The sequence below is a fragment of the Taudactylus pleione genome, unplaced genomic scaffold (assembly GCF_031769625.1).
Source record: "Taudactylus pleione unplaced genomic scaffold, aTauple2 ptg000887l, whole genome shotgun sequence".
NCBI classification, from domain to species: Eukaryota; Metazoa; Chordata; class Amphibia; order Anura; family Myobatrachidae; genus Taudactylus; species Taudactylus pleione.
The window spans coordinates 907904-932689 of NW_028285288.1; the positions used below are offsets into that span (position 1 = coordinate 907904).

Consider the following 24786-nt stretch of genomic DNA (forward strand, 5'->3'; position numbering starts at 1 on the left):
TATACACACACTGATCCCCACTGCTGTATATAACACTTATCCCTCCTCTGTATATACACACACTGATCCCCACTGCTGTATGTAACACTTATCCCTCCTCTGTATATACACACTGATCCCCACTGCTGTATCTAACACTTATCCCGCGTCTGTGTATACACACACTGATCCCCACTGCTGTATATAACACTTATCCCGCCTCTGTGTATACACACACTGATCCCCACTGCTGTATGTAACACTTATCCCACCTCTGTATATACACACACTGATCCCCACTGCTGTATATAACACTTATCCCTCCTCTGTATATACACACACTGATCCCCACTACTGTATGTAACACTTATCCCTCCTCTGTATATACACACACTGATCCCCACTGCTGTATGTAACACTTATCCCTCCTCTGTATATACACACACTGATCCCCACTGCTGTATGTAACACTTATCCCACCTCTGTATATACACACACTGATCCCCACTGCTGTATCTAACACTTATCCCTCCTCTGTATATACACACACTGATCCCCACTGCTGTATGTAACACTTATCCCTCCTCTGTATATACACACACTGATCCCCACTGCTGTATGTAACACTTATCCCTCCTCTGTATATACACACACTGATCCCCACTGCTGTATGTAACACTTATCCCTCCTCTGTATATACACACACTGATCCCCACTGCTGTATCTAACACTTATCCCTCCTCTGTATATACACACACTGATCCCCACTGCTGTATCTAACACTTATCCCACCTCTGTATACACACACACTGATCCCCACTGCTGTATGTAACACTTATCCCACCTCTGTATATACACACACTGATCCCCACTGCTGTATGTAACACTTATCCCACCTCTGTATACACACACACTGATCCCCACTGCTGTATCTAACACTTATCCCTCCTCTGTATATACACACACTGATCCCCACTGCTGTATGTAACACTTATCCCTCCTCTGTATATACACACACTGATCCCCACTGCTGTATGTAACACTTATCCCGCCTCTGTATATACACACACTGATCCCCACTGCTGTATGTAACACTTATCCCGCCTCTGTATATACACACACTGATCCCCACTGCTGTATGTAACACTTATCCCACCTCTGTATATACACACACTGATCCCCACTGCTGTATGTAACACTTATCCCTCCTCTGTATATACACACACTGATCCCCACTGCTGTATGTAACACTTATCCCACCTCTGTATATACACACACTGATCCCCACTGCTGTATGTAACACTTATCCCACCTCTGTATATACACACACTGATCCCCACTGCTGTATGTAACACTTATCCCACCTCTGTATATACACACACTGATCCCCACTGCTGTATGTAACACTTATCCCTCCTCTGTATATACACACACTGATCCCCACTGCTGTATGTAACACTTATCCCTCCTCTGTATATACACACTGAGCCCTACTGCTGTATATAACACTTATCCCACCTCTGTATATACACACACTGATCCCCACTGCTGTATGTAACACTTATCCCTCCTCTGTATATACACACACTGATCCCCACTGCTGTATGTAACACTTATCCCTCCTCTGTATATACACACACTGATCCCCACTGCTGTATGTAACACTTATCCCTCCTCTGTATATACACGTACTGATCCCCACTGCTGTATCTAACACTTATCCCGCCTCTGTATATACACACACTGATCCCTACTGCTGTATGTAACACTTATCCCTCCTCTGTATATACACACTGAGCCCTACTGCTGTATATAACACTTATCCCACCTCTGTATATACACACACTGATCCCCACTGCTGTATCTAACACTTATCCCACCTCTGTATATACACACACTGATCCCCACTGCTGTATCTAACACTTATCCCTCCTCTGTATATACACACACTGATCCCCACTGCTGTATATAACACTTATCCCTCCTCTGTATATACACACTGAGCCCTACTGCTGTATATAACACTTATCCCACCTCTGTATATACACACACTGATCCCCACTGCTGTATATAACACTTATCCCTCCTCTGTATATACACACTGAGCCCTACTGCTGTATGTAACACTTATCCCTCCTCTGTATATACACACACTGATCCCCACTGCTGTATCTAACACTTATCCCACCTCTGTATATACACACACTGATCCCCACTGCTGTATCTAACACTTATCCCTCCTCTGTATATACACACTGATCCCCACTGCTGTATATAACAGTTATCCCTCCTCTGTATATACACACACTGATCCCCACTGCTGTATATAACACTTATCCCTCCTCTGTATATACACACACTGATCCCCACTGCTGTATGTAACACTTATCCCGCCTCTGTATATACACACACTGATCCCCACTGCTGTATGTAACACTTATCCCTCCTCTGTATATACACACACTGATCCCCACTGCTGTATGTAACACTTATTCCTCCTCTGTATATACACACACTGATCCCCACTGCTGTATGTAACACTTATCCCTCCTCTGTATATACACACTGATCCCCACTGCTGTATGTAACACTTATCCCACCTCTGTATATACACACACTGATCCCCACTGCTGTATATAACACTTATCCCTCCTCTGTATATACACACACTGATCCCCACTGCTGTATGTAACACTTATCCCTCCTCTGTATATACACACACTGATCCCCACTGCTGTATGTAACACTTATCCCACCTCTGTATATACACAGACTGATCCCCACTGCTGTATATAACACTTATCCCTCCTCTGTATATACACACACTGATCCCCACTGCTGTATGTAACACTTATCCCGCCTCTGTATATACACACACTGATCCCCACTGCTGTATGTAACACTTATCCCGCCTCTATATATACACACACTGATCCCCACTGCTGTATGTAACACTTATCCCACCTCTGTATATACACACTGATCCCCACTGCTGTATGTAACACTTATCCCACCTCTGTATATATACACACTGATCCCCACTGCTGTATGTAACACTTATCCCACCTCTGTATATACACACACTGATCCCCACTGCTGTATGTAACACTTATCCCACCTCTGTATATACACACACTGATCCCCACTGCTGTATATAACACTTATCCCACCTCTGTATATACACACACTGATCCCCACTGCTGTATGTAACACTTATCCCTCCTCTGTATATACACACTGATCCCCACTGCTGTATGTAACACTTATCCCTCCTCTGTATATACACAGACTGATCCCCACTGCTGTATGTAACACTTATCCCACCTCTGTATATACACACACTGATCCCCACTGCTGTATGTAACACTTATCCCTCCTCTGTATATACACACACTGATCCCCACTGCTGTATGTAACAGTTATCCCACCTCTGTATATACACACACTGATCCCCACTGCTGTATGTAACACTTATCCCGCCTCTGTATATACACACACTGATCCCCACTGCTGTATGTAACACTTATCCCACCTCTGTATATACACACACTGATCCCCACTGCTGTATATAACACTTATCCCTCCTCTGTATATACACACACTGATCCCCACTGCTGTATATAACACTTATCCCTCCTCTGTATATACACACACTGATCCCCACTGCTGTATGTAACACTTATCCCTCCTCTGTATATACACACACTGATCCCCACTGCTGTATGTAACACTTATCCCTCCTCTGTATACACACACTGATCCCCACTGCTGTATGTAACACTTATCCTGCCTCTGTATATACACACACTGATCCCCACTGCTGTATGTAACACTTATCCCTCCTCTGTATATACACACACTGATCCCCACTGCTGTATGTAACACTTATCCCTCCTCTGTATATACACACACTGATCCCCACTGCTGTATGTAACACTTATCCCACCTCTGTATATACACACACTGATCCCCACTGCTGTATATAACACTTATCCCTCCTCTGTATATACACACACTGATCCCCACTGCTGTATGTAACACTTATCCCGCCTCTGTATATACACACACTGATCCCCACTGCTGTATGTAACACTTATCCCGCCTCTATATATACACACACTGATCCCCACTGCTGTATGTAACACTTATCCCACCTCTGTATATACACACTGATCCCCACTGCTGTATGTAACACTTATCCCACCTCTGTATATATACACACTGATCCCCACTGCTGTATGTAACACTTATCCCACCTCTGTATATACACACTGATCCCCACTGCTGTATGTAACACTTATCCCACCTCTGTATATACACACACTGATCCCCACTGCTGTATATAACACTTATCCCACCTCTGTATATACACACACTGATCCCCACTGCTGTATGTAACACTTATCCCTCCTCTGTATATACACACTGATCCCCACTGCTGTATGTAACACTTATCCCTCCTCTGTATATACACAGACTGATCCCCACTGCTGTATGTAACACTTATCCCACCTCTGTATATACACACACTGATCCCCACTGCTGTATGTAACACTTATCCCTCCTCTGTATATACACACACTGATCCCCACTGCTGTATGTAACACTTATCCCGCCTCTGTATATACACACACTGATCCCCACTGCTGTATGTAACACTTATCCCACCTCTGTATATACACACACTGATCCCCACTGCTGTATATAACACTTATCCCTCCTCTGTATATACACACACTGATCCCCACTGCTGTATATAACACTTATCCCTCCTCTGTATATACACACACTGATCCCCACTGCTGTATGTAACACTTATCCCTCCTCTGTATATACACACACTGATCCCCACTGCTGTATGTAACACTTATCCCACCTCTGTATATACACACACTGATCCCCACTGCTGTATGTAACACTTATCCCTCCTCTGTATATACACACACTGATCCCCACTGCTGTATGTAACACTTATCCCTCCTCTGTATATACACGCACTGCAGTCAGCAGCAGACAGGAAATGTTGAAACACGCAGGTGGCACGTGGAATTAATACCTCTCTTGCTGAAATGTCTCAGACGATGCAGTAACAATTCAGAAGATGGACAGTGACTTTACACAGCAGAATGCGGACCCCAGGAGAGGCGACATGACCACTTTCCTCATTAATGACTCACAATGCCATGCATAATTCTGCAGACACCATGGGGCCATTAATGCTCCTCCGGAGCAAGGAAAACGTACACGTATATATCTTGCTACCGACAGTTTTTGTAACATGTTAAAGTGCTGGCACACACTGTACCAGGAAGGTACAGAACCAAAATACAGGAAAGTAAATTTACAACACACATTATATATATATCATTTTTTTTATTAATCTAGACTAGTTTTTATGCACCAAGATATTATAAATGTTCATTATTGTGTGGGGCAGCATAGTAGCGTAATGTTTAGCATTACTGCCTCACAACATTAAGCCAGTCTTGGTTCATCTGTGTAGAGTTTGTATGTTCTCCCTAGGGATAACCATTTGATGGTTTGCCATCGATAGTGGAGATCCAAGGGTTCTCGGCCATTGATGGCTTAGAGGCAGCAATGCTTTTTTTTTTTTTTTCACTCGCAACAGAGGTACTGAGCTTAGCCACGCCCCCAGCTACCCCACTAAGCCCACCCTTTCCCTGAGTGGCTTGCTGCCTGCCATTCCCCACAGCATTGGTGCTTAGCATTGATGTCATTAATGATGTTATGACATCATTGCTGTGCACCAATGATGCCCATCGATGTTTAACCCACCAATGTCCATCCCTATTTCCCCCAGGTGTTCCAGTTTTTTTTCACTTTCCAAAACACATACTGGCAGGTTAATTGAAAACTGGAGAAAGTAACAGTGGTGTGAATGTGTGCTCGCGTACGTTAAGGAATTTAGGGCCCGATGCAGAGATGGACAGTATTGCAGAGCCGCACAGATGAGGCTGTGCAATACCACCCAACGAAATGTAAATGCAGCAGGAGGTGTCTGAAGGAAAAAGACCTCTCCTTGCTGAATCTGAGATGCAGCAAGGCATCGGATCACCATCACAGTCATTGGTCGCGATGGCTGACCCTTTGGCCAGGCTGAGTAAGATTACTTGCGAGGCCAAGAAATCTATGTCCACCGATGCAGACTCTGGCTTTGTCCCTCTCGATACATCCCTGTGTCCGGAAATGCTGGCCAGGAACGTCCCCACTCTGCCCCTGTGATTCAAGCTGCAGCTGGGAGACACTGCAAGCAGTCTCGCAGATTGAGGGCTGCACATGCACAGTACACATCCTGTGCATGCGTAGTCCTCCAACAATTAGAGATGTGCTCCAACAATCAGAGAAGTGCTCCAACAATCATTGAAGTGCTCCAACAATCAGAGATGTGCTCCAACAATCAGGTTAGTGTACATCTCTGATTCAGGCTCTTAGACTTAGCAAAGGGGCAGGGCAGTGTGAGCAGCCTTGGAGGGGTGTGGCCGCACAGACCAATAGGAAGCTATTACACCACACAGTCACAATTTCCACTCCCACTATAATCTGGCGCAATCAAGACCGTTAATGGTTGGATGTAGCCGTAGCCCCAACTTACCCGATGATCACCACCACCACTGGGCAGCCAAGGGAGGCCCGGGATACTTTTCGCCACTTACACATATACTTGGAACCCCTATGTATGTGGGGTACAGCCAGTGCGTGGATTCTTCTCATCCTAGGTGTCACCGTCCCCTTATGTCATCCATTTAGCATTCGAGCCCCCCACACAAACCCATCAAATTTGACCTGACAGAAGTAGAACTGAAATTTCAGTCTCCCAGACCACAGAGCATGTGCGACTGAACTGGTAAAGCCGGGTCACATATGCGCAGGTGCCAGCAGGACTGGTTGGCAAAGAGGTAAGACTCCCCCTTACAGCTGCTGCTCAGCATCGCTGGGGCGCTGGTATTTTGTTAGGGATAAAACAGCTGCATAGGCCCAATGATAAGGACACACGTTCATTGCACAATGTTTTGACATACCATGAGCTTCACAGAACTTACTATATGCCCTATCCAGTGTGTAACACAATGCACTATGAATACACGTTTAACTATAGTGCACCGCACACGGCGCACTGACACTGGTTATCCTCTGTCACACGGAACAAAAATAATCCCCTCGTTGTTTGAGGTCAGACAGTACCGTTACTCGCACCACGGTTGGCAGCCTTACACCTGGGGGATGTCCCTGGAGCCAGCGCCAGTTATGTATTTCCTAGACAGATTGTCGTACAGCATGTCGGGATAAGTGCATTCTCTACCTGAGCTCTACGGAATATTCGGGCGAGACTTGGATGCTCCATTCACAGCGGGCATTAAACGGGTAACTCTCCAGCATGATCTCTCCGCGAGCAGCTTGTATTACCTCCCCACATCCTATGGTAGAACAGAAGAACATATAATCAAACCATCTTATCGGCAAAACAGTCCCCTGCCCGGATAAAGTACAAAATTCCTGCCGCCCCATGCCATCGGCTTACATTACATAGTATCTCACAGCAGCTCTTTTTATTTTTCTTTCATTTTAACTTTGTGTCTAGGGCCTGGCAGAGTGGGTTATATTTATTGTGTGAGGAGCAGCACCCTCTCCTGGTCACACTACTGTACTACTCTTAGTTATGTCTATCGTATCCAGCAGAGACAATTCCAGATGCACTTTGTACAGGAAAAAAGTATTTTATCCTATATAATAAAAACACTCAAACACACAAAAGCATGTAATAGGGAAATTACATGCTTTATTTGTGTTCTCCTCACGGCGCAGAGTATTTAAGCAGCCCATAGATACCGTCATCAATTAGATAGCTGTTAACATAATTGGCCACAAATGACATGAACACAAAACAGCTAAATGGCAGAGTTCTGAATAGGAGTGTAACTCTTTGATAGACTGAGCCAAATATACTTTCTTTGCTAATGTATGAGATCACAGTTTTGTCCATACAGATGCATGCATTATCGATAATCAATAATAAAATATTACACATCTAACAGATATTCACACCCTGGTCGGTGATACAGAGAGGCCAGATCACCCCCCTGTATAGGCACCTTAACATCAGGTACAAACGGTGAGGAAGAGAGCAGTAATTTAGGCACATTTCCAGCCAGACCTGCAAAAAATCCCATAGAGTGTTCTTACCAAGCCAATTCTAAGACTCGGAATTAAAGGTATACAGATTTTTTTTGTTTTATTACACAAGTACGCCTATTTCTGCATATTAGAACAGTGTAGCTGTGTGTGGTGGGGTTTGGCACCGTACAGCTCACAGTACCGCCAAGAAACGTATAGTATAACCCACCCAATCACTGACATTTTCAGCTCTGCGTGGAGGCGTACGGAAATTGCAAACCAGTTTGAAATTCGAACAAATTTTACTACTTTGATGACGGCGAAGATGTTAACATTTTTGGTCCAAGCTTTCATCTGCATATCATATTCGAGGGTCACGTTATATTTACAGTTCAGGCCTAAATGCTTAGAAATAACAAAAAATAAATATGCAATTTTATTTCAAACTGCGAAATTCGCCATTTGCGAGCAAAGTGCACTGTTAACACCAGTTTAAATGTATCCATTTAAACGACATTTGTGAGCCTGCTCGATCACATACAAACCATTATGGTTGAACCCGTGTGACTTTTTTCATTTTACCTCTATTTTTTTTTTTTTTTTTACAACGAATGGTAATTTTAGCAATTCCAGTGAATTCCCAGTTGCAGAAACGATGAGCAGCTGTTCCCAACATCTCTAATTAAAAGTTGTAGCATCTGCAGACAGTAATACATGTAACACCGTACAGAAAGACTTAAAATAAATGCTGTTTGTAATTGTTCCTTGGGCTTTGTTGGATACGCCGTGTATATAATTCATATATTAAAATCAGGCCATAAACTGGACCTGGACACAATATAATTGGACAATTGCAGCAGGTTTCCCAGCACTACAGGGGTTAAAGCGCCCTCCCCACGCTGCCGATCCTCCTCTGCTGTTGAAACCTTAATGAAAATGGAGAAGCTGCCGTCTGAGTTTTGTGTGTGGGGGTTTTGGCAGTTGCCATGGTAACAGGTACCACTATTAGGGGGCCCAAGCCAGCAGGCCAATTGGAACGCTACATCTTCCTTAATCCCTCAGGGAAGATGGGTGTGAGTTTAATAGTGCAGTTCATGAAAGGTTTATAGATTTACTATAAATAACATAAACCCAAAAATATGCCGTATAGACACGTTCTGGGATCGTTAAGGGTGATAGCGGCCCTCGCTGTTTATCATCGGATACACTATGCCCCCCAGAGAACCAAAAACATTAACTGTGTGTCTATTTATACTTCAAACACCAGACTCTACAGAAGGGTTTAGCACAGTATAGCACTCCAGCAGCTGGGGGGACTACACATGCCAGCATGCCCTACCAGAATTTTACTATTTCCCAACATTAAACTCTTCGGCATGGCACCACAAAGAGGCATGTCCATGCCGCCTAGTGCCAGACAGATCTCCCAGCGACCCAGGAGGTCTTGGTGGTCACTGTCCTGTACAGTCAGTGGGAGGCTTTTTGCATCTTCCAGGTCCACTTGAGGTGGGAAAGGACATTCATATTCCCATTTTCACCAATGAGATAAAGACATGAAAATTTTAGATAGTAACACATTAAATATAAGGTCATTACGTCCCTCTCTCTCCTGAATAATTTCCAGCAACTAATGAAGCCGAAATGAAAAGTTCCCGTTTACAAAGTCAGACCCGCAATCCCAGCAAGGTAGGAGCAGGGTATATTTATGGAGAGTGCTCCCACCTGAGTAGAAATATTATTATCCTATATTTATATGGCACCACAAGGGTTCCTCAGCGCCTCACAAAGTACATAAACAAATGAGCAAACAAGAAAAAAGCAACTTATAGTACAAAACAATGCAGGACAAGGACATAATTTATAAACATTGCTGCAATAGTGATTATAACACTCAATTAAGCAGCAGGGAGTCAGCAACCAAGTGTTAGGCGTAGACAATCATATGAGTGAGGGAAGGAGAAGCACATGAGGGTAGAGAGCCCTGCTCGCAAGAGCTTACATTCTAATGGGGAAGGGCAGACAGATAGGGGTGACATAGATGGGGCAAACAGTGAGGAAGGAGCAGCAGGTCAGGATGAGTGCTGGAAGGCTTTGATGAAGTAGTGGGTCTTGAGAGCCCGTTTGAACATTTGTAGAGAGGTGCAGAGTCTGATAGGGAGAGGGAGAGAGTTCCAAAGGTGGGGAGCAGCGCGGGCAAAATCTTGGAGGCGGGAGTGGGAGGAAGTAATAAATTGGCAGGACTGGCGGCGTGCATTTGTTGAGAGAAGTGGGCGGGCAGGAGTTTGAAGTGAGATGAGATCCGAGATGTAAATGGGAGAGGATTGGGTGAGGGCTTTGTAAGTGAGCGTAAGAACCTTGAATTGGGTTCTGAACGGTAAAGGGGAGGCAGTGTAGGGCTTGTCGGAGAGGGGAGGCAGATGTAGAACGTTTGTAGAGGAAGATGAGCCGAGCAGCAGAATTGAGGACAGACTGAAGAGTAGAGAGGTGGGAGTTGGGGAGGCCAGATAAGAGGAGGTTACAGAAGTCCAATCTGGAGATGCCAGTGAGTGGATGAGAGTTGCCTACAGGGTGAGGGTCTGATCCTGGAAATATTTTGGAGAGGACTGCGTGAGGTGCTGAATGTGTGGTTTGAAAAGAGGGAAGAGTCCAGGATAACTCCAAATAGGCCCAGCGGCACCTTTATGGTTACTTTACCGGCAGCTTGTATGTTGTATTACACATCACCTCCTAAACATTGGATGATCCACACCATGTGGGTTTGTGAAGTTTATATACTGTGCCCAGCGACGGGAATAAATTGATATTTAATAATTATTGTTTGATTAACAACACTTTTGGATTAAAAAGCTCTAAATGAACAGTGACTGCTAATTCATAAGTATTCACAGCTGGAAAATAACCTTCTAAAGGAAAATGCTAAGAAAATGGGACTAATTATTGACACTCTGCTCATAGTTTAATACATTTGCGCATGTGATGGAACGGTGACATCCCATTTACTTAGTGCCCAGAGATTTGGCATCGTGAGCAGACGGTGAAATGTGGGCACCGTGCCGCCTAAAGCCTCTTCTCATCCTGTGCCAGCACAGACTCACTGGCAGCCAGATGAAGTGTAATTAGCGGTGAGAATACAGAGCAATTAAAAAGGATCCTTCTGCCTGGCCTGAATGGTGAAACAGTCTAATTAATGGTCCGTCACTATGTGAGCGTGCAGGTAACGTGCTGCGTTCTGTAAAGGGGAAGGACAAAGAGGAACAACTTGTTGTGTTGCGCTCATTCCTGGGCGCTCTGACTAACCGCAACGCTGCAACAAACGCGGCCTTATCAACTGCCAGAAATGACAGAGGGTAAACATAAGACAATTATCAACATTGAAAGAAAAAAAAAAAGGGGAAGAACAATCCCATTCTGATAACAAATGATGGCGTTTATTCCATAGTTATTTAGTGAATAACATATTAGCGAACCCCAGCCAAAAGAATAACCCATATTGTGAACCCCGCAATTCCGGAGGAAACTCCCCATCCCATCCCCCCCCCCCCCCCGGTCCCTGTCTGCATTGATCATTTCTACATACAGATGTGTCCTCTTGTATCTTTGCCGTTTGTGCGGCAAATTGCGCCACGCATGGCGTGAGTCGCGTACCCTAAAACGGATATGTGCGCTGCGTTCGCACCCGCAACTCCGTAGTATTGCATGGTGCGAACGCAGCGACCGGCATGGCGCAGCGTGCCACACGACTGCGGCTAATCACATGGTGCGATGCATGCGCACGTTTGCAGTGCAATAGGACATATCTGTAGATCACCATCACCGTGAATTTTTCAGAAATAAGCTGCTCAGATGCAGCGGCGCGTTTTTCCTGAAATATGGAGGCAAGTATAGGAATCTCGTGGTTTGGACAGTTTATTTCTATTTTTTTTTTTTTTTTGTGTGGTTACTAAACTTGGATTACCCCGTACAATCCTACGTCTAGGGGCAGGAGCACGTTAGTCCCACGGGAGCCTCGCGTGATCTCACAGGTAAGAAACTTGGCTGATTTTTGCTCGCACAGTTATAAAGGTGCAAACAAAAATAAGCAGCGTTTTACTTACCGCAACACCCAGGCGCACACACTGCCAGGAATCACGCAAGCCTCCAGCGGGACCTTGCACTGATCTCAATCTGCCCAAAAGGGGTCACAAAAAAAGTAACCACAAAAAGTATTTCAGAATTACCCATAGAAAAATAGCAAATCACAAATCATTGGGCACTGAAGAGTCAGGAAGTTCGGCCTTACTTACATCTAACACGTCACAGCCACATAAGCGTTGGCACCGGAGATTTAACAATAATAAATCTATACATTTAACTCACTAACCCTATTTAAAGGGCATTAATTGTAAATATGTGTAACACATTCAGTAACAGCAGGTTTTACAAATGGAAATGATAAAAACACATAGGAGTGTATATAAGCTTATTACTTATTTATGTACTGTGTAAGTCGCTGCGAAACACTTGTGGCACCATATAAATAAATGCTAATAATAAGCTAGGGATATACAGACACGAAGCCTGGTCACACATTCATTTTTCCCTCCCTCCCTCCCTATCCCCCCCTCTCTCCCTCCCTCCCTCTTCCCCCCTCTCTCCCTCCCTCCCCCTCCCTATCCCCCCTCCCTCTCTCCCCCCCCTCTCTATCCCCCACTCTCCCCCTCCCTCCCTCTCCCCCCCTCTCTCCTCTCCCCCCCTCTCCTTCCCTATCCCCCCCTCTCTTCCTCCCTCCCTCCCCCCCTCTCTCCCTCCCTCCCCCCCTCTCTCCCTCCCTCCCTCCCCCTCCCTATCCCCCCTCTCTCCCCCCTCTATCCCCCCCTCTCACTCCCCCCCTCTCCCTCTACCCCCCCCTCTCCCTCCCTCTCCCCCTCTCTGCTTCCCAATCTCCCCCTTCTCACCCTCCCTCCCTCTCTCCCTCCCTATCCCCCCCTCTCTCCCTCCCTATCCCCCCCTCCCTCCCTCCCTCTTCCCCCCTCCCTCTCCCTCCCCCTCCCTATCCCCCCTCCCTCCCTCTCTCCCCCCCCTCTCTATCCCCCACTCTCCCCCTCCCCCCCTCTCTCCCTCCCTCCCTCTTCCCCTCTCTCCTTCCCTATCCCCCCCCTCTCTTCCTCCCTCCCTCTCCCTCCCCCCTCTCTCCCTCCCTCCCTATCCCCCCTCTCTCCCTCCCTCCCTCTCCCTCCCTCTCCCCCTCCCTATCCCCCCCTCTATCCCCCCCTCTCCCTCCCCCCCTCTCCCTCTCCCCCCCTCTCCCCCTCTCTGCTTCCCAATCTCCCCCTTCTCACCCTCCCTCCCTCTCTCCCTCCCTATCCCCCCTCTCTCCCCCTCCCTCCCTCTCCCTTCCTCCCTCCCTCTCTCCCTCTCCCTTCCTCCCCCTCTCTCTCCCTCCCTATCCCCCCCCTCTCTCCCTCCCTCCCTATCCCCCCCTCTCCCTCCCTCTCCCTCCCCCTCCCTATCCCCCCTCTCTCCCTCCCTCCCTCTCTCCCTCCCTCTCCCCCTCCCTCTCCCCCTCCCCCCCCTCTCTCCCTCGCCCTCCCTCCCCTCTCTCCCTCCATATCCCCCCCTCTCTCCCTCCATATCCCCCTCCCTCCCTCTCTCTCTCCCCCCCTCCCTATCCCTCCCTCCCTATCCCTCCCCTCTCTTCCTCCCTCTTCCCCTCCCTCCCGCTCTCCTTATCCCCCCCTCTGTCCCTCCCTCCCTCTCCCCCTCCCTCCCTCTCCCTCCCTCCCTCTTCCCCTCCCTCCCTCGCTCTCCTTATCCTCCCTCTCCCTCCCTCTCTCTCTCCCTCCCCTCTATACCCTTTTTATACCTCCCTCCCTCACTCACACCCTCATCCCCTTCTTACTACCCCCTCCTCTCTCTCCTTCCACATCTCACCTCCTCCCTCTGTCTCTCGCTCTCACTCCTTCCCTGTCTTTCCACGTCTCACCGCCTCCTCCCTCTGTGTCTCGCTCTCTCGTTCCTCACCACCTCTCTCTCACCTCTCCCCTCCCCTCACCCCCTCACTCACACACCTTCTTGACATTTACTAAACCAAGATCCACTACCGCAATTTCTAAATACCGAACTTGGACGTTACTTACTCATGCAGTCTCCTCCATACCAGCCAATGCGGCACTCAGCGCAGTAACTGCCCTTCACGTAGAAGTCGTCCAGCATGCCTCCCCACGATCCATTATGGCAGGACTTGCAGTTGTCAAATATAGAGCAACCTGGGGCAAGAGGAGGGAGAGGTGAGGGTCTTATGAGTCATCAGGAGGGTCCTTTCTGCCGCTCAAACAATGATAGGTAGAGGCAAACAATCTGTGCAGCAACGCACGTAAACCTTGCAAAATGCAAGAGAGCAGACTGACGCTCCTTGCCGCAATGATACCGGTACACTAGAAAGGCAACCGCAGACCCAGAGGGTCGGCGACATCAAGGTTTGAAGGCAATTTAAGGATTAATGTCAGCCGGGGACAGGTTTGGTCTCGCTGGAAGACATCCCGTAGAGAACCTTATAGATGCAGGTCAGCTCTTGGAATCTCTATAACTGTTTATTAACTTCCACCGGCTCTGTCAACATTTCAGTATTAAAGACAGACCACCCAATATAAACTCCATATGTGCACACGTTACATAAATATTTCTGTCAGAGTATCTCTACATGCAATAATGTATCACTTGCCAAAATACTGAATCCCCATGAATGTCCTGAGTTATAAATATTTCGAACATTTGCTTTAACTTATGGGTTACTGTTATGTTCCATCTATCATTTTTTGTAGTCATGTTGTGCAAGGCGTCATTTATGGACGGTAACGATGCGCTCTTTGTGCCTAAGCAACGCTGCTTCGGTACACTGTGTTTTCAGTTCTAACTGTATATCTGTATATCTAGCATATACAGTCAGGTGCATAAATATTGGGACATTGACAGAATTTTCATATTTTGGCCTCTATTCACCACCACAATGGCTTTGAGATGAAACAAACAAGATGTGCTTTAACTGCAGGTCAGGGGATTGACTTGGCCATTGCATAACATTCCACTTTTTAACCTTAAAAAACTCTTTGGTTGCTTTTGCAGTATGCTTCGGGTCATTGTCCATCTGCACTGTGAAGCGCCGTCCAATGGGTTCTGAAGCATTTGACTGAATATGAACATATAATATTGCCCGAAACACTTCAGAATTCATTCTGCTGCCCTTGTCAGAAGTCACATCATCAATAAATACAAGGAAACCAGTTCCATTGGCAGTCATACATGCCCACGCCATGACACTACCACCACCATGCTTCACTGATGAGGTGGTATGTTTTGGATCATGAGCAGTTCCTTTACTTCTCTTACCATCACTCTGGTACAAGTTGATCTTTGTCTCATCTGTCCATAGGATGTTGTTCCAGAACTGTAATGGCTTTTTTAGATGTTGTTTGGCAAACTCTTATCTGGTCTTCCTGTTTTTGTGGCTCACCAATGGGTTACATCTTGTGGTGAACCCTCTATATTCACTCTTGTGAAGTATTCTCTTGATTGTTGACTTTGACACATATACACCTACCTCCTGGAGAGTGTTCTTGATTTGGCCAACTGTCGTGAAGGGGTTTTTCTTCACCAGGTAAATAATTCTTCTGTCATCCACCACAGTTGTTTTCCGTGGCCTTCCGGGTCTTTTGGTGTAGCTGAGCTCTCCGGTGCATTCTTTGTTTTTAAGAATGTGCCAAACAGTTGATTTGGCCACACCTAATGTTTTTGCTATCTCTCTGATGGGTTTGTTTTGATTTTTCAGCCTAATGATGGCTTGCTTCACTGATAGTGACAGCTCTTTGGATCTCATATTGAGAGTCGACAGCAACTGATTCCAAATGCAAATGTCACACCTAGAATCAACTCCAGACCTTTTACCTGCTTAATTGATAATGAAATAATGAGGGAATAGCCCATACCTGTCCATCAAATAGCTTTTGAGTTTAGTCCCATTACCAGAGCCGAAACTAGACTTTTTGGTGCCCTGTGCCAGAAAGCATTGGTGCCCCCCTCATTTTTCAAAGGGACATAATGCACCCAAAAAAGGGCCATGGCTTCATGTGGAAGGGCCAGGGAAGAGATAGGAGACTCCAGGAGAACCTGGGGATGAAGTAAGAGGAAGCTACAAGGAAGAATGATAATAAACAGAAATTTTACAGGCCCAAACAGCGCCCCCTGACCTGTGGTGCCCTGTGTGATGGCACCGGCCGCACTACCCTAGCTACGGCCCTGCCCATTACTTTTGGCCCCTTAAAAAGTGGGAGGCGCATATAAAAACCATTGTAATTCCTACGCCGTTCACATGATTTGGATGTAATTACCCTCAAATTAAATCTGAAAGTCTGCAGTTAAATCACATCTTGTTTGTTTCATTTCTAAGCCATTGTGGTGGTGAATAGAGGCCAAGATATGAAAATTCTGTCAATGTGCCAATATTTATGCACCTGACTGTAGATGGGCGCAGGGCAATGATGCAAGAATCAACATCGCCAACTACAAAACTAGCAGCCTATGCAGACGGATACTTTACGACTCAAAGCTAGTGTGTATGTCAAGATCGGTGTTATAATTTATTTATTTATTAACAGTTTATTATATAGCGCAGTATATTCTGTTGCGCTTTACAATTGAAAACATTTATAGAACAAAACAGGGTAATAACAGATAGACATAGAGGCAAGAGGGCCCTGCTTGCAAGATTACAATCTATAAGGAAATTGGCATTAATACACAAGGATAGGTGCTATATATATTGCATAGTGGTCCAGCCAGAATGCAGAGTTTCTTGGTGGGCTGCATGATCCAGTCACACAGGAATGTCGGCCAAATGTCAGGAGTATGTGAAAGAAAGACAATGTGTGAGGTTATGTGTGGACTGTGAGAGGGGATGTAATAAGATATGGAAGCTATGAAGGTTATGTGGTCGGTTCTGGAATCTGATAAGCTTGTCTGAAGAGGGGAGTTTTCAGGGAACGCTTGAAGGATTGAAGACTAGAGGAAAGTCTTATTGTGCGTGGTAAGGCATTCCATAGAGTGGGAGTCCTGTAACCGTGAATGGGAGCAAGTAGTGCGTGGGGATGAGAGACGCAGATCTTGTGCTGAGCGGAGAGGTCGGGTTGGGAGATATTTTGAGATGAGTGAAGAGATGTATGTTGGTGTAATTCGGTTAATGGCCTTATAATAATGATAATAAATTATTATTAGAATGACAGCCACATTACGTCATAGATCATTCTGTAAGGGAGCTGCTGGTTTGGAGTTTCCTTCCTGCTGATTACAGCAGGAAGGAAACTCCCTCTTTCAGCCAATCAGAGAGCAGTTTATCTACGCCAATGTGTATGAACATCTACTAGCCAATAGACTTTAATTAAATGCCACTCTCTAGACCAATCAGAACACTGAAACCAGATCTAACTGTAAAAAAAACATGACGTAGTTAAAAATAATACACTGATTGTAAAGAGATTACTGGTTTCTAAATACAATATTCATGAATAAAGAGAGCTTTCAGCAACGCACAAGTAACAGTCTACAAATTAGATAAGGGACTGTCTAATCCACTCGCTTAGGTGACATACTTTCATTTTCATGTCTTACCCCAATACACTACCAATGCCCTGACTCGGTACCTGGGTGTATGAGACAGGAGTCACACTCGTTGTCCTCATTCCGGCAACAGGGGATGGTGTACCCCACTTTCTTATTGCCCCCCGGGCACACGCACTCCACCTGGTCATATTCACAGCAGTCACGGCACATGATGTTCCACTCAGCCCCGGGGCAGTTTTCATTGATTACGGTGTATTCTAGAAAAGCAAAGACAGTAATGGTCACCTATGAATATGGAATAAGCGCCCCCAGCAGGCAGCATGAGCCCTCTAACAACATCATGCTCCTATGCATCTGCAAATTCCGCCTTGTATACCGGGAGCCCACGGTTCTGAGGAAACGGTTTGCATCTCCTGCTGGATGAATCTGGGCGGACGCTCAGGGGATGCCGGTAAACGGGATTCATCCTCTATGGTCTTTGGGGCAAATATTGTGGGGTCGTTATTACACTTTCCACCATGCAAATTCTCCTCCACAATCCTGCAGACGTAGGTACATTCAGGGGGTGATCCTGGCCGTTCTGCTGCAGGTAAAGGGTAAAATTGTGGAGTATTCATTCATCCAACCCTCAAACTATAGTAATATAGATCTGTCCTGATACATCTGGCCTCAATACGGCACGCAGCGCGACTTGCCTGGCGTGAGCTAGCCGCCAGGTCTCGAGCAACTCTGCTAGCATTAGGCGACTGTTCTTTGTCGAAAATGTGTCCAAGTCGCAATGCGATACAACTAGGACGCCCAGCAGACTGTGCGGATTCCTTTGATACGCGACACTTATATATCTGTGTAGTGTTAATTCTTGGCTCAGCAACCTGTAGGGCGCCGTACCATATGAAGAGTCAGAGCTGAAAGGGGCGTGGCCATGACAATAGGGAGCATATCCTTAAGATGTGTCCCCTTTTGGTCAGACTTGGGGGTGTACCCAGCACTAATGGACATGCTAGGCTGCCCTCAAGCTCTCCCCACACTGTGAATAGATGTTGTGCAAATGCACCACAATTTTTCCCCCCTGCGGGATGTTGCAGCCCACAGATGGGGACAGCACCCGAACACCCGGTAGACTATTTTAGCAGGGCGCCGGCAGAGTGCAGGACGTATTTTGGCGCTTTAAAATCAGGCAGGGCATGGCGTCCAGCTAAAACAGCCTAGAGGGCAGACTATGGTCCGTATTCAATTAAGTACGAAAAGTTGCGTTTCTCAAAAAGCGTTCACCAGTGCAAACTTTTCGCACGTATTGCGCTATCCAATTGCCAGAGTGTTCACATGTGCGAACGTCCCATAGGCAGAAACCAGCGAAAAATTTTCACCATCTCAGAGCAGGTGATAAAATGTGCAAAATCTCTATTTTTGGCTACAAATGTGGGTACTTGGTTCAGAACCCTTTGGACACTTCTCCTAATTACTAAGTAAGCAAACAAATATTCAAATTAGCTTGATTCAACCTAATAATGACATGTCATTTTTGGGTGAAAGTGTAAAAAGTGTTGGAAAATGGGTTTAAGGTACTGGGTCGGGTATTTCGGGGGCCTGAATGGATGGGACAGGTACTTTTAGGATTGCAGGAGGGTGCAGCAGGTGTATTTTACATTTTCTAGCACCCATTTTAATGTACCCCCAATTTTAACTACAGCAATTATTTTTCCAAAAGAAATTGCTTTATATAATTTTTCCACACTTATGCACATATGCATATAACAGCCATTTTACTTAAAACACTTTTATTGAGGCTATTAATACTCTTCTATATTGATTTCCAGTGTCAGTTAGGCTTTTTTATGGGGTACAGACTGATTTCCCCAAAATGTGCTGTACTTTTCGCTAGTTTCGCCATATGCAATTATCGCACTATTTGCATTTCTGCGTGCATTGTAATTGGATAGGGCAAAAAGCTAACGCGTGCATTGAGAAAGTATGCAAAAAGATTGCATCAAAACTGGCAAATGCGGCGTTAACTTATCCATGCGAGCGCTTTTCGCCAAGCGCGGCTTTTTGCACCTAATTGAATACGTGCATCCGAGTTTGTATATGAACCACAACGGAAGTCGAAAAAAGCTAAGTGTTTATGCATACTGTGAAGGTAAAATACTGTCCTGTGTCACTGTGACATTCTGCTGCAGCACTGTTGAAAAATAAAGTGTAATGGTGGGTACACACTGGGCGATATTACTGAGCGACTGCACGATTACGACATCGTAATCGTGCAATCGCTCAGTAATCGTGCACAAATCGTGCACTTTTATGTCGGAAACTACCAGCGATGCGCACTCCCGCTGATCGTTTCCGACATGGTCCATCGCCTGAACATGCAGCACAATCTGACGACCTCGTCAGGTTGCTGCATGTTGGGGAATGGGGGAGAGAGCCCGGCGCTGAACGATATCGTTAATGATATCGTTCAGCTGGTGTGCTCAATGTCATGAACGACATTGAGCACAGCCTGCCGGGGACACACTACACGATATCGCTCAGGGAGCATATCGTGTAGTGTGTACGCACCATTACTGCCCATTCCATACAGCTCCTCCCACATCACTAGGGCAGATTTCTTATGGCATAAGTTGCAGGTCAAAAAGCTGCATATGTGGTTATCTGAGTCATTACTGCCCCTACCCGTGTGTATTACAACCAATTCACACGGAGCATTTCTGTACAGCATGTCTGCAAAGCTGTCAGTCACTCTGCATCTGCTCTACTGACAACTCTCTCCTAACATGGCAACTCACTGCAGGGTAATGAAAGCCAGGGAGCATGGTGGATTTACTGGCTTGTGTACAGACACGCTAGCTACAGTATACAGAACCCGTCCCACAGATCAGCCACTGCGCAGGCTCTCCCACATTTTGTAGATGATCCTGCAGAACTGCTGCCTATAATGTAGCATTTGGGTTCAGGTTTGGCTCAGTAATTAAACAGTAAAATGGGCTCTGAAGACAAATTTGCTCAAATCAAGCACCACCTCCAAAAAATAGGAGGAGACATTGGGCCTGATTCAGAGCCACTCGTAAGCGGCAGCTCGTTCGCTCTGAGCGATGTTTGCCCAACTGCGCATGTGCACGGATCGTTATACGCATGCGCGAACCAGTCAGTGCGGCCGAAATTCATGTGTTCGCAAAATAGCGAATGCCTGCTAATATGAGTGACAGGTGGAGGCGTATGTGGGTGGTAACAGGGGAAGGTGCTTGAAAACGGGGAGTGGAGATCCGATCGCAGGCGTGCTTAAAGGTCAAAACGGGCGTTTTATGGGTGTGCATAATTAAAACAGCAGCGTCATTGACCACGTCACTGGGTTATTTTTTTAGCCAGAACTGCTCGCAAAATTGTGGTAGCAAAAACCAACCTCAAGAATAGCGAGCAGCTCATACCCTGTTCGATGTACTCTATTAATCTAATAAATAGCGGACATGACGTAGGATGCGAGCGGCCAGGGGGCGTAGTTTCCCAAAAAACGACCGTAAGTTTTGTTCGCTCGTTCAGACCTAGAGACATGAACAGACCGCAAACAGCGAACGGTTCATTTGAATAGCCACCCCTATTTTCTGGACAAGCGAGCGCAAATAGCGACCGGCTCTGAATCAGGCCCATATGTTGGGCCATATCAGGCGCAATGTTGTGGTAGGAAAAGGCTACCACAAGCGCTGCAAGCAGCTCCGATGGCTCTCGATGTTCCCGATTAATCCTACAACTGCCGGAGATGACGTGTGTTGCGAGTGGCAAAGGGGCGTCTTTATACAGGTGCGAGCGCATAGTGCGGCCGCTCACTATTACTTAGTGGCCGGCTTTATGCGACGCAGTGTGAGCACATGATTTAAATAGCCGGCCCCTTTTAGCCAGCGAGCGGCCGCAAATAGCGTCCGGGTCTGAACCAGGCCCATAGACTGGGTATGATGTGGTATAGAGAGGGCGGTAAGACGTCACGTCTAATTCATATCGGACACCAGCAGCCAATCAAACGCAGTCAACTATTTAACTCATCCGTCATTATTAGTATGTTCATGTCAGATACATCCCCTAGGGGCATCCCTATAGTACCCTTCCTCAAAGCTGAATGTGGGAGTGCTTGTATATAGTGGCAGAATGACCGCCACTGCAAGGGGACAGCCACCATGGGCCTAGAGATCAGGACGTTCCACCACCTGAGGCCCCCCAGCTCCAGCCCCCAGCTCCAGCCTCGTGACTATGCAGCACATGTATAAACAAACACCATTGTACATGACCGGTACTGACCTTGTGATCTGCATTACAATGTGACATAGTACACTAAGAGGGGTATTCAATATGAAAGGTTAACTTCCCTGGCGAAGTTAACGTTTCATATCGGAGTTTTTTTCTGCGTAAAGGTATGGTGCGCGCTCCCGCTTCTCCCCGTATTCAATATCAAATTAACGAAAACGGGAAACTCAGAAGTTGGATTTGCGTAAAGTTACGAATTTTTCCTTAAAATAATTGTAAGACCTCCCTAAAGTTGTAAAAACATGGGGGAACACTATGGGTACCCCCGTTTTAGCCTTTAATTGAAAGTCGGGGATTTAAATAGCCGCAGCAGGTGTTTTTTTCCCGACATTGAAGAAGTGACGCAGAAGAGCACTTAGGTTATTTTTTTCGTTTTTTTAAGTGGTCCCATCAAATTTGGGGTACATGAAAATGGGTACTAGCATATTTTGATGTCCCTAAAGTAAGTTTTTAAAAATTCTGCATTTGTGCACCTGCCACTATAAATCTATTCTAGAAAACACGTGCCGCATACATGCAGAATAGCCCTGAACCTATTTCCCTATTGTTTAACAATTTTTTCCCTTTTTTTTTTTTTTTGCACCCCAATTTTTAAATTAATTTTTTGGGGTGTCCCTATTTTATTTTTTTTACTTTTTTTGACACAGTTCTTTTTTAAATGTCAATCTCAGGGGTGCAGGCTATTTTTTTTAAGCCTGCACCCCTAAACCCCAATTCTGCACTTTTTTTCGACACCTATTGAATGGTGAAAAGTTATCCCCGTTTTTTATCAAAGACATTTCAAAACTGCGATAAGTCTTTGAAATTGAATACGGTGTAAAACTAAAACAAGTGATATTAACCCAAAAACGTTAAAAAGTGCGATATTAACGCAAAAAACGATGTTATCGCACACATATTGAATACCCCTATATAAGCTGCACTGTTGTCTGTCACTAACTCGTAAAACTTCCGAACTTTGGGCCTTCTGCCCTGATTGCTCCCCCAGTCCTCCTGTCGGTTTCTCCAATGTGTACTCATATTATGGTCTGCAGAAACTCGCCCCTTGGGCCTGAGCAACATGCAGCAGCTCTTAAAAACTATTTACTATTATTTGGGTGGAAGCTCAGATACATCTGGTGATGAGTTTTCCATGAGCAACAGCATTAAAACTCTCCCACAAGACCAAGTTTTTCCCTCTTATAAACTAGAAGGTTATTACATATGCTGAATTGCAAGAACTGAGCTTTAAGAACAGCTATAATCTAGATCAGGGGTCTTCAAACTTGGCCCTCCAGCTGCTGTGGAACTACACATCCCAGCATGCACTGCCACCTTTTTGATATAACAGCATGCTAAAACTATGTGCAGTGCATGCTGGGATGTGTAGTTCCACAGCATCTGGAGGGCCAAGTTTGAAGACCCCTGATCTAGATAGAGAAATAGATTTAATTTATGGATTTCTAGCTCAAACTCTGATCAATACTTACCCAATATCCCTCTACCCTTCAGTACCCAAACACAGACATCAAAGTGTGGTCCACTAAATGGTAAATAGTCTGTAAATGGTTTACACTGGATACAAAGAGTTAACCAATCACTTAGTGAAAGCATGGAATCAATTTGTGTATGTAAATCCAGACAAAAGTTTGTGGCTAGTTAAACATTATGGAAAAAATGCTTACGCTGGTTTTGATTTGGCATTTGCAGAAAGCTATGCGCCAAGAACCACTTATCGTAAACAGATTTGGTCAATTAATAATCATTAAACATTATGGAAAAAATGCTTACGCTGGTTTTGATTTGGCATTTGCAGAAAGCTATGCGCCAAGAACCACTTATCGTAAAAAGATTTGGTGAATTGATAATCATATCTGTGACTTAAGTCATCCCTACATGAAATAGAATCCTTCCGCGACCAAAACAACTGGTTCTAAACGATCTGATCCCCACATGGCCAGAAACTTGTATACTTTGTATTGTAATTAAAGTAAAGGATGTGCTAGTCATTTATTGAAAATAAATATTAGTTAAAAATTGTAGCAATGTGGAGAAAAAAAAAAAATCACTTAAGTGGTGCTACAATTATTCAATACGTCCTCCATTGTGGTCAACAACAGTTTATATTTGATGAATGGTATTCTCTATAGCAGAAGCTAGCATGTCAGGTGGGATAGCCAGGATGCAGTATTTGTAAACTGCTGAGCAATAAATATAAGTGCATTTCTGCCATGAAGAGGATTTGGGCAGAGTGAGGACGGCAATAGTTTGTGCACCGCGCGGAAATGGGATTTCAGAAAAAGATTACAGAAATTTAAAGGGGAGGGTAGAGAGTGGGCATTTTTTAGATCTGTACTTTGCCTCAAAATGGGGTACACGGCCATTTACACGCTGCAAAAATAGTTGATGCTTGCACTAGATGAAGCTCGCAGGGACTGGATCTTGTTCTTGACTTTTAGTGGGACCTGTTTTGCACATTAGTGGAGCAAAAGAAATCTTCCCAAGCTTAATACACAGACACTTCCACCTGTTATAAAGACATTTCCACCACATCACACACTGCATGGTTATATATTAAAAAGCGGACAAGTTACCCCTCACTAAACCCTTAAACTGCTGCAGCGATAGATATGATGGGCAGCTCTCCACTATAACATGGAGACTACAAGTGTTGGGCGCCTTTGCCCTGATGAAAACTAGACCCAGACTGATCAGAGCAGGACAGGTGCCTCTTTGGGTAAATAACGCCCTAGCACCAACCATGTCTAACAGTTCCTGTGCGCCAAGGAGCCAATAACCAGCAGCCAGCATGGG

General features: G+C 45.5%; 1 protein-coding gene across 1 annotated transcript in view; it reads right to left on the minus strand.

Moving 5' to 3' along the window:
* The window catches only part of PAMR1 (peptidase domain containing associated with muscle regeneration 1), a 107284-nt gene that overhangs the window by 70413 nt on the left and 12085 nt on the right, over positions 1–24786 (minus strand). Inside the window, exons 2-4 of the mRNA XM_088459027.1 lie at positions 17784–17960; positions 14229–14357; positions 7301–7415 (exon numbers count right to left, since the gene is read on the minus strand). Of these exons, the coding sequence (XP_088315153.1) occupies positions 7301–7415; positions 14229–14357; positions 17784–17960 (421 nt within the window). The remainder of the gene's footprint in view (positions 1–7300; positions 7416–14228; positions 14358–17783; positions 17961–24786) is intronic.